The 11,807-nt window shown below is 39.5% G+C and overlaps 1 protein-coding gene across 4 annotated transcripts in view; it reads right to left on the bottom strand.

Annotated features, from left to right (window-relative positions):
• Window positions 1–1,048: 1,048 nt before the first annotated feature.
• plxnb2b (plexin b2b) overlaps window positions 1,049–11,807 on the bottom strand; it is a 119,550-nt gene continuing 108,791 nt past the window's right edge. For all 4 annotated transcript variants that reach the window (XM_067500734.1, XM_067500735.1, XM_067500733.1 and 1 more), the window contains 9 exons: window positions 10,903–11,003; window positions 8,157–8,241; window positions 7,613–7,764; window positions 7,169–7,326; window positions 5,428–5,575; window positions 5,216–5,280; window positions 5,009–5,084; window positions 4,565–4,639; window positions 1,049–4,085 (listed from right to left, as the gene is read on the bottom strand). In XM_067500734.1, the coding sequence (XP_067356835.1) occupies window positions 3,981–4,085; window positions 4,565–4,639; window positions 5,009–5,084; window positions 5,216–5,280; window positions 5,428–5,575; window positions 7,169–7,326; window positions 7,613–7,764; window positions 8,157–8,241; window positions 10,903–11,003 (965 nt within the window). In that variant the 3' untranslated portion in view covers window positions 1,049–3,980. The remainder of the gene's footprint in view (window positions 4,086–4,564; window positions 4,640–5,008; window positions 5,085–5,215; window positions 5,281–5,427; window positions 5,576–7,168; window positions 7,327–7,612; window positions 7,765–8,156; window positions 8,242–10,902; window positions 11,004–11,807) is intronic.

The following is an 11,807-nucleotide window of genomic DNA, read 5'->3' as shown; positions in this document are numbered from 1 at the left end:
TAAGACAGCAACATGCAGATTTTAACCCAATTTCTAAGAAATCACGAAAGAAACTCAAAATAATTATTCCTGCTGTGCAGTACGATTAATTTCTACACTTACAAGGGCACAATTTTCTGGAAATCTCATCACAAGTGCAGTGCACAGCAAATAATGTTGACTCTCAAAATGATGTAAGATGCACGTCTTAACAGAAATATAAAGTACAGTAGTGCCTTTGATTTTCCAGCAGCCTGATGTACTAGATGCAGTGCTTGTGATAATCAAGCGTAATCACTCTTGTTTTGGAAGCAGCCCTTGAAGTCGCTTTATCTGTTGCTGCATCAATGATCTGCTCAGTTAGAAGATGGCCTGCACAGGCCTCTGCTCTGTCTTTGAAATCTTCACCCCTGCATCAGGGTTTGTTAGCCAGTCAGAAGATGCAATGCTGCCTTTCATCTTTCTTTATTCCAATTTCATTCTTAGCTGTCATTACTTAATTAATGTTTTCGCAGCAATTTTTCAACCTTCACTGGCGATGACAGATATGCTACGCTGTTATTTACATTATCAGCTCATTTCATGAAGCCAGATACTGCCTTCTAGTTTGTATTCTGGGGCCCGTGACAGGAACCTGATTTGGCATTTAGGAAAAAACATCAGCCATCATGGGGTATGCTGCAGAAAAAAAGATTGATGCTATCAACTAAGTCATTTGAGGTCGTAATATGCTCGAATATCTGATAAGGTAAAAAAATAAAAATCAGATTCAAGCACTTGGCCTTCTCCTTCATAAAGTGATTGCGTTTGAATGAGGGGTCAGTTTCATAAATTCACATATTACTCTTGCCAGTGTATAAGCCCTTTAGTGAATCTATGTTCTGTAATGAGCTGTAGAAATATCAAACTCTTAAAGCAAAGATTCAATTCACTTCAACAAGAAATTGGCTACCTGTGGCAAGTGTTATTCTATCACCCAAGGTGATTGTAACTCATGTAATATGCATGGGAGGTGAGTGTTCAATTGAAGCAAATCAATATTGTAAAAGTGAAAGAAAAACAGCAGATATGAAGGGCGTATATGTCTCTGAGTTTATTCAAGGAGGAGCGAATGATGAAACCTGTGGGTAACTGCCCCGTCCACACACAACCTTTGTAAAATTAAGTTCATCCAGTACAACCAGATCAGGTACAAGATTGAGAATCTTCTGAGCTGCCTTGGATGGAGGAAAACATCGGCTTCCGTTACTGGTCTTGTACAGAAAATGGAGTGTACCAGTTTCTTTTATCAATACAGCACATTCACAAGGTTCAAAATGGGGAAAAAAGTCTCGACAACTGCACAAAGTTTTTTTTTTTTCTGTTTTGTTTTTTTGTGTCCCAGAACTCAATGCATAGGATTATACAGTTAGAATACAGTATTTCAACATGTTTTACAAAGATTTATATGGTATAGGAAACAAGAAATAAAAATAACTGCACAGCAGTAAAAAAGGTAATTTGTCGAGTATAGATAGTCATTTATCGTACACTGTGGAATAGCTTAGAAACACATGGCAAAAAATTAACACCATTGGAACAATTTTGCGCTATATTCAATCTACATAAGGACACCTTTTGACTTTAGACTAATTCAGGAATGCCAGACATTTTCAAGGGAAACCCAAATCACACCGGGCACTTTTACGTTTATTAATTTTGGCTGTTTGCCTTAGCCACCAGTCCTATTAAGCACACACCACAGACACCCAAAGGATATGCACACATCAAAACTGCAACCAGAAAAGAAATCATACTGAAATGTCTTCAGCCTATTGGCACGCAAATGGCTGCAGCAGGGCATCTAGCATTTTAGACAGCACACAGAATATCACAAGTTCAAATACATTGCTTTGTCTATAGCACTATCATCATCATAATCACCTAGGTTAACAATAGAATAATTTAGAAACAATATATATGTATCCTATTTAATAAGGCACATTTTTGGTCAAAGAAAGGCTCTGAAAGAAGCTTCTTGCATCATCTCTGTCAGTGAGAGAGGAGACAGCAGTAAACAATAGCAGAGACAAGGATGGAGTCTGCAGTCGGCATGCAATTAAGATCAAAAGCCTCCCCTGCTGATTCCATTATACAGAGTGCCACTCTGCACTGCGCTGAGTGGGCAGTGCCAAGTGCTGTTGGTCGGGATGCCAGGGTGCCATGCTGAGAAAGCAGGCAGGCAGGCTCCAGTTCTGTGCAAACCTCTCTCAGGCCAAGGCAGGAATCATTAACATTCTGGGGTCTCTGAAGCTCGTTATGCGCTGTCAACTACACACGTCCATGATCAGATACAGGGAGTACAATTATATCATCTGTCAACAGCAAAACCTACAATTTAGAATGGCGCTCAATGGTCCAATAAATATCAAACCCTCATTCCTATCTTGTCAACACCCCATCCCTGGCACTGACATATCAATATTCCAATTACTATAACAATTATGTACATGACTAAACCTGACCTTCCCAACATCACAGAACGGCTAAAACCACTGTAATTAGATCAATATGTAGCATTTACGTACCTTCGCATCTCAGCAGAATATTTATATCATATGCAATAGGCAATTTCATAGCTTTAGAGGCAGAATGCTTGATGGTTATTTGGAACATTACAAGGGTAATACCAAAACAAACGGCACTAAAAATCATGAACACTAAATGCATAAATCAATATTTTAAACATATTGCTGGATTGCTACTGTATGTGAATACAAATATTAAGCTAATGTGACTATTGAATGTGGTTCATGTATTTGTGACATTATTGCAGGGCTAATATGAGTGACATGGCTCCATGGCAGAATAAAGTTGCTTCTTGCTGACACTTAAAAAAAAAAAAGTTTTATTAGAGAGAAAAATATCTGAAAATAGTAATTAACTGAAATGTTCTTTTAAAAAATTCTGAAATGTCCTTCTGTGCTTTAGTTGAAGTGGAATGTATCATGGCACTGTACAATAAAGGGAGACAGACTGTGCTATTATCGATTTCTACAAGCACAAGTGGCACTCCAGCTTGAAACAAATCTGGATCCAAAGCAGTGAATTTAACTGAAATGTTCTGAAATTACTGGTGACCTGTCATTCATATGAGCCTGTACATTGCTAGATGAACCAGTGTCCTTATGAGGACCCTTTGGTCTCTGCCAAAAAGCTCGATGAGAGTGCAGGCTCCAGTGTATCACTGGAAATGGGGATTAAAAATGACGAAAAGCAGGCGTCCCTTCGCCCTCGCGCCTGACAGTAGGCATCCTGTGTGTGCACATACATTCCCTCACACTCTCACACTCACACACTTACAAGCCACACGAACATACACATGCGCGCAAACACACACACACAGAGTTTTATTCACATGTACTTCACACAGACATCTACGCACACACAGGCTAATAAAAACACTATCCGCACCACAAGGTGATCCATTTAAAAAGATAATTTTTTTCATATAAAGCTTTCCGCATAAAGACTGGACGATAAAAAAAATATATAATACAATTCTTAAAACCTTTTCTACACAGAAAGAAATTGAACATCTGATTATCTCCCGTGCCAGTGCTCCACAGACGGGCTTAATTCTCAGAGAGAGGTTTCCCGCGCTGCATTGTGGGAGGCAATATTCAGTGAAGCATGAGTGAGCGCGCAGACCTTTAAGGTTTGGCAAGTGAGCTTTAAGGCGTACCTATGACAGTGTAACCCATAATTTTCTTCCTCTTTTTGCTCTCTACCTGCATTGCATTAGTCCCTGTTGCTGAACAGCACAGAAAATTGTCCAAGGGCCAAATTGTACAATACACAAGCCCACAAGTTCCTTCTCACCTTTCCTTATTTCCATGTTTTCTTTTCTAAAAAAAAAAAAAAAAAAACACAAAAAACAAAAAATAGGAAACAAGAACTAAGCCCCTGTAGTCACTGGCAGTATCCTGTCATTCCCCTTCCTTCCTCCCCCACTCGCTGGGTTAGAGATCAGTCACTTTGTTTTCCAGGGCAGCAGCTATCTGCTGAAGCCGCAGGGTCAGCTGTTTGCTCTGGGCAGCTGGGTCCTCGTCTAGAGATGCGATGATCTGAAACAGGGAGGAAAGGTGAGAAGGACAGAAAAATTAGGTAAAATGAGGAATGTCAAGAGAAGCAAGGGGGTGGGAGAGTGAGCACAGAATGAAGTGGAAGAAAAGGGGAGGAGAGTGGGAGGAGAGGATAGTGTTATTTGACATCAACAGTCGTATAAGCCGTTATTGTTTGTGAGCCCCACTTAGGGGAGACTGACAGCCCCATTTGTTTATCCAACTTGTTCATTAGGTTTTGTTTATCCCCTTTTCGTGACCTCAAGAGGCAATGCAAAATGGACATTTAAAAATCAATTCCCAGAGCAATTTTCCAATTCACATCCCACAGAAATGCTTTCAATTAAAATTTCATACAATCACACTTCTGGCATATCAAGAGTGGAGTGAGAAAAAAAGGAAAAGCAATAATATAGTGGGCAGTAGTGCATTCAGTGGAATAGCCTCCTTTGGGTGTGATAGGAAAGAGAAGGGCCCCTTACCCCATCATAGTATTTGCTGGCATACTGGTAAAGCTGATGGAGAGCCACTTGTGTGTTCAGTCTGTCTGTGTGAGACTGGAGAACAAAAAAAAACAAATTGAAGGTTACGGAGAAAATATAACTAAAGCATGAAACAGCAGAGACTTGAGTGGGCAATCTACTGTTTGTTTTCAGGTTGAAAAAATAACAAAAATAAATAAACTTGGCTTTGCAAAGAAGCCGTTATTATTCACCATTAGCCATTAAAGTCACATTCGTCACATATTGTCATCAATTCATATATTATTTGCAAATATTAAGCAAATATTGATCGCAAATATTAAGCGTTGTAAGAATAGTCTTGACAAATGGACGCCTCTCTGTTAGGGGCACCGTCTGCTATTTGCGCACTTCTTCATGTCTTCACAATCACTGAACGTTTGGTCAAACATCTGTGTTTCTCACCCGTGACACCTCTGCCAGATGAGTGTTCATGTCTTGGTCACTGACGGGAACCATCTGCCTGATTCCCTTGTAGTAACTACACATGGGAGACAACAAGTGGTAATCACATTATGTAATTCTGGTAGACAAAGCTTTGACAAGAACCACTTTCAATTGACGTGAAAACAACAGATTGAAAGAAAATTGCAAAGTGCTGACATGACTTACTCATCCACCATCTTCTTGTAAGTGGAGATTTCCTTTGCATAGAGTAGTTTGTTACTTGGAGAGTCCTAAAGACAAGAGTGAAAATAAAGCCACTTTAGACTCATTGACCTCTGATATTCCCGCTGACTTCTTTGTACTTCTCATGTAATCAACGTTGTTCTTCTTCATCGGGTCTCCCGTCCCATCTCCCCCCTTCTTCCTTCTCCACTCACCCGGCTGAGTTTGTGCTCACTCTTCGTACATGCATCCATGAAGGTCTGGGCGATGACAGAGAGCGAGGCGTCCACCACTTCAGACACGTGGACGTCGAAGATGAAGTGGGGATTCTTAAGGATGTTCACCCAGAACCGTAGAGGAAGGCTGTATGGAGAAAAAGGGCAAGAAAACGGTCTATTGTTATGGTGGTTATTGCTTTAGAATGCGAGAAAATCTCATCAATTGAGTCAGGGAGGCATTTCATGTGCGAGAGCACTTGCCTGAGGTGCAATTGAGCGCAGTACAAGATAATAACAGGGATGGAGAAAAGCCTTTCTTGTAGGTGTCAGTTTATTCAAGCCAATACCCTCCACTGTCAGTTTATATTACCATTTCATATGACACTGACCTCTGTGAAAATTATTGCAGCTCAATGAAAAAGAAAAGAATAACCACACAAGATTTTTTTTCCTCAATAACAAAAGGGATCTACAGTGAGTAACAGTCAATGATGCTTGTCTTCTCTAACAAGTAGTGATTAGAATTGCTAAGGTAACAGTAAAACTTTGACCTTTCAAGCTCCTGCGTAGCCTAACAGCTGAAAGCACCGACTACATAATGTAATGCTCGAGTACTCGCACTAATTTCCCCTCTGAACACAAAAGCGCAAGCTCCATACACTTTTCTCCAACCTCATGTCAGCATGTGATTTCAAAAGAATCCCCAAAATGCAGCAGTTTCCAAAAAAACTCTCCACCCTGATCGGTGTGAATGCCGCGCCATTTGAGACATGAAACGAACACTGCGTAAATTTCATACTGGCTTGGTAATATCTCTGGGGAAGGCTGCAGTGAGAATACAATAGAAGCATAAAAATAGCAATGTTGCTATAATCACAGAATTAAATTAGCTTGGGACATAATTACCATGTTTGTTTGTTGTTATGCCTCATACACACATTCATATTTAATACATAGCCCTCAGTTGATCTGATAAACAGAACGGGTGGGTGCAGAATGCGGTGTGGAGTGTAGTAAGTAATTAAATTGCTCATCTGCTGTCCTTGTGTGGGTGCTCTCTTGCCAGCCTAACGTCAGTCACTTGCATCTACATGCAACACGTCGTCTTGTATGCTTGAGCCTTAGCCGACGTGACACTAATTTATGCACTTAAATGTCACATGGGAGCAGGGGGATTGCAAATGCAAACTAAGTGAGCTGAAATTGTCCATTTGTATTCAGCTCTTTCTTGGGTAAGTAAGTTTTATTTCTTGGAGAGTTACTGTATCTCAGGCGGCAGGATCTGTGGTGTTTTCACAGTCAGACAGTCAGTGCTTCTGTGTGTTTATGTGTTAGTGGACATTTTCTCACAGTCAGTGGGGGCAAGTAACCAAATGCTCAAATACAAATAGGCACTTGCAGTTTACTTGAGTAATATGCTACTACCTTGTACCTGCAGAGACAAATAGTGTCTCTGTTTTTCTAAACTAAACCTAATCAATACGTAGCTTTAAATAAGAGACACTAAGGGGTAAATTAATCAAATATTTTTTTTGTGTATTTAGAGAGCGGCAGCATGGTGGTCTTCCAGCTAGAAGGTCCCCAGTTTGAATTCTCAGCCAGCTGTGGCCTGCTCGGGATTTTAAATACACAATTTATTTTGTCTTACTGGTAATTTTACTTAAGTAAATGATCTGCGTCCTCCTTTAAAGTCTGATTCCTGCACATGAGACTCTCGGTGTATACGGAGGACCATTACCTATTCGTTTTCCAGATATGGATGGTCTCCTCATCCATGTTGTTTTTTAGCGCCTGCTCATCCAGGAAGTCAAAGAAATATTTGACAGCCGGTGGCACCACTGCCCCTGAGCACAGCACACTTCGGAAGAAGTCATCCACAAACTGCTGCAGTGTTCCCTGAAAGGAGTCACAAATAATATGAGACGGGGCAGAGACAAAGAGCAGAGCCCGAAATATCAGAGCCCTGAGACATAGCTATTTGCACTTAATGTGAGGTAAGATATTCCGGTATTCAGGAGTATTTTACCATTTTCTAGCCTATCCAAACCTAGATTCAATGAATTATATTTCCCTTAACTGAAAAATCCTTCCAGAAAGAGCAAAAACTGCTATTGGCTGGAGTCAGAAAATTAAATAACTACCTAACAAATGTCTGATTGAATAAATGGGTCGGTCTTTGTACCTTGACAGAAAGGAGTCGTGTTAAATAGATCTCTGTAATGGCTTTGGTCATCGACTTGTCCTTTATGCTTCCTCGTTTAGATTTGATCTCATCCAGTTCCTCCGCTGGCCTCACCAAGTGGAACACTTTGTCATCTTCCAACAGAGCATTTCCTATGGAGTAGAGACAACACTTCTTAAACTTTCTTGTAATGATTCTACTACTTATTTATTCATGCACACCCATACAGAACATATTCATACGCTGGAAAATGTGAGGGTGTTTGTCATCTGAATTGGAATGCAAAGAGAATATCCAAGCAGAAATGCTAAACAATCAACTATTCTGAAATGCACATGAAAAGGCTGAAGATAAAAGTGCATTTTATTTCTGCATAATCTCAGTGTGCTATACATAAAACCACATGTATTAGCATGTTAAATGAGAGCAGGGACGTTGACAAAAGCCCTGGGGAACATAAACAATAGCATGCATTATGTTCTCAAGTACACATCTTATCTGCCTGTTCAACAAGTGTGTGTTATGTGTATGCAGAGACACTTACGTTCCTCGTGGTTTTCCTGGTTCTGGTCATAGTTCTGCTGAGTGTGAAACACTCTGGACAGGACTAATGTGGCGTTGTCTCTCACCTGAAATGCACACAACACTCTTTTGTTAGACAGAAAACACACAATGATTTGAACTCACTTCACACACCTTCAATTTAATTAGGCACTGTGACTGAGGTCAGCAGTCTCTCTTAGTTCCCCAGAACTAATTCATAATCAATGTGACTGAGTGGACATCAACAGTGGGTCTTTATCTGGGTATTTACAGCCCATTTTCTTTGGCTTCAACCCATTATTGACCCCACAAATACTGTGATTAGCACTACTCTGACACAACCAATGAAACTATGGCAGCAAGGTTGTCCTCTAAGAACAACTGCGAGACATCAGCAGGGCAGGACAAAAAGGAAAAGGAGTACCTTTGAAGAGGAAGGATTAACGTGGCAGAGAAGCAGGACAAGTTGGGGATATTTGTGAGTGACCTTTACTTTCTCAGGATCAATACTGTTCCAAGAAGATTTAGTGGTGTTCTGTCACCACTGAGCTACAGTAGCAAACCAAGGCAGTGGCTGTGACAAATTACCTGATTTTTTTTTTCTCACATGATAAACGCTGATGATAATAGAAAATACAGCATATTTGATTTGTGAACGCATGAATGTGATGTTTGTACTCATGCAAACACTTTCATCCCAAAACTTTTAGCTTTACAACCTTTTATATTTTCACTACTTACCAGCTTCCAACACAAATATAATACAAATTTAGGAAACCTACAAAATAAAAGCTGCTTGATGGACTAGAAAATGTGAGGCACATAAAGGACTTTGAAGTACCACTTCACCAATTTCCAATATTGTCCTTGAGTGCATGTTGTACAATGGCGTTCTTATACAGTCACTTCAGAAAGTATTCATACCTTTTCACTTGTTGCACAGTTTAATTTGAACTGGCCCCTCTAAAGTTATACACAATAACCCATACTGACAAAGAGAAAGCATTTTTAGCATTTCTATTAAAAGTCAAAAACCTGTCATTTACAAAGGTATTCTACCCTTAATTCAGTACTTTGTAGAAACCCCATTTGACAGCCATTTTAACTTTGAGTCTCTACAAGCTTCTAACACCTGGATTTGTGCAGTTTATCCTATTCCACCTGACAGATCCTCTCAAGAATGGACAGGAAGTGGCTGAACTGCCAGGTCTCTGGGCTTTGTTTGGGCCAATCACAGACAGTCAGAGACTTCCTGAAATGTGAACTGTTACCCCAACTTCAGGTCTCATCCATTCAGGAGCAGTTCATCCCTCAGTCTTAACCAGTGTTCCCATCCCTGTTGCTGGACTGCACCCTCATAGCATGATAATGCCCCCACCATGCTTCACTGTGGGGATAGTATTAACCAAGTGATGAGTACTGCCTAATTGATAAAGTGCATCACTTCAAAGAACTTCTCGAGCTCTTTGAGATAAAGTTATGTTAGAGTGGCCACTGGGTTCCTGGTCACCCCCCTGACCAAGGCCATTATTGTCTGATTACTCTATTTGGCTGGATGGGCAATGCTAGGAAGGGTCCTGGTGGTTTCAGACTTGTTTCATTTCACAGTTATTGAAGCCAGTGAGCTGCTGGGGATACTAAGAGCTTTAGAAATGGCTCTACAATATACACTTGTCCGGATCTGTGCCTCACCACCAAATCTTATTGTGGACGTCTACAGAGTATCATTTAGACTTCATGACTTGGGTTTTTGTCCTAATATGCAGTGTGGATTGTTGGAATTTTATATAAACACGTTTCTTCTAAACTACATCCAATCAATGCAATTTTACCACAGGGGGAGTCTAATCAATGAATGAAAGCAAACTGGATGCACCCAACCACAACTCGGTGTGTCACATCAAAGAGTGTAAATGCTTCTGAAAATACAAGATCTTAGTTTTTCCATTTTGGGTTCATTTACAGACAATTCTAAAACTACTGCGTGTGGCAATGTACTGTGTGAAGATTGATAGGGATGTTTTTCCATTTTCATTTCAAAAGAAATTCACAATGCAGTGAATTGTGCCAAAAGTGAAGGGTTATGAATAGTTTCTAAAGCTGCAACTGTAACCTATTAGCGATAAATGTATCACAACTTTTTTGTTTGAATAGTCTATTTTCAGGCACAAGCAGCAATAAAGAAATGAGAATGGTTTTATTAACAATAGCTTATTACTGCAATTTTCCCATAGTATGTAGATTTTTCATTTATTTTAACTTTTTTTATTTAGTCTAAAATTCGTTTTTTTGGTTTCAGGTTTTAGTTTCCAGGAGTGAAACTGTAGCTGGATCACGTGCTTGTATCATTCAAAGATTTTCATCTCTAAATAAAGCATGTTTATTGTCAATAAACTGCTGAATGGTTTCTGAAAAGTACTTACACTGTGGTATTACCATGAAAATGTATTGTTTGACAAGACTGCACATCTGCATATCGATTTGTGGTAAATAATAATAAAATAAACCTATAAATAAAATAATTTAAAGAATGGTAAGATATTTAGGTCTCCAGAAGACATAGATTACATACACACCACTGTGACACAAGATAATAAAACTCAGCCTCTTACTGAAATGGCATGAATTCACATCCACATGCCAACATACAGCTTTTTACTCCCCCCGCCTCCACACATCCTTGCTATTTTCAGTCTTCCCCTTTTTTATTATGTTGCATCATGGCACCAAATTTTGTCAGTACTCACATTGTAGTGTGCCAGAGTGTTGATGCGTTTCCATCTGCCCTCTTTTTGGGAAGTCAAGTCCAGATCTGACAAAATCTGCCCTGTTGAACCTGGACGCCACTCTGCAGTGAAGGCAAGAGGAGAAAGTTAATCTGTTAGGCGGAATTGTGCTGCAATCTTTGGCAATTTCTCATCATATTTTAGCAATTTTTAATTTTTTCAATGCCAATTGCATTTATTTCATCATGGGCCACTGTTGCCCTGAGGTTGGCCCTTAATAATGTTGGCTTAAAAAAAAAAAATCTTTCGCACTGCCTGCCCAACTCACACACCTGGGAATTAGTGACACACTCAAGTTAATTTGTGGTGAAAAAGTAACAGAATAAGTTAAACTGAATAACCTAAATCTAATTCTAAACTGTGATTTTCACCCCAACATTTTCAATTTAGAAAATTTTGACATCACTTTAAACCTGAGCTTAACGCCATCTGTGATGTGTGATTCATTTACTAGCACCACCAAATATAAGGGGGTTATGTTTCTGATTCATCGTGAAAAAAGAAGGATCTCTGCTTATCTAAAATGTATAAAAGAGAAAGATCTACAGCATGCGTGGGAATAAAAATTACTTTGATGATGGAAATTTCTATAGAGATTTAGCCTTTCAAGTGAGTCCCCAAGGTTTGTGATTACAGTAGTGAGCCAAACTTTGCTCAGGGATGATCATGCTGCTGACAATGAATTACTCCTCAACTTCAGTAAAGCATTTTTAATCATACAAACAGATGGTCAAAATGAAACAATAAATGTAATTAAAATGTAATAAATAATCAATTATGTATATAGAAACTTGCATTCTGATTCAATTATAAATGGATTTCAGTTAGGAATAAATGAGCTTCTCCATTCTGACATCCTCCCAACT

This window comes from Channa argus, chromosome 4, assembly GCF_033026475.1.
Source record: "Channa argus isolate prfri chromosome 4, Channa argus male v1.0, whole genome shotgun sequence".
Classification (NCBI taxonomy): Eukaryota; Metazoa; Chordata; class Actinopteri; order Anabantiformes; family Channidae; genus Channa; species Channa argus.
The sequence above is the reverse complement of the archived record's forward strand: the minus strand, read 5'-3'. Positions and strand labels throughout refer to the sequence as shown.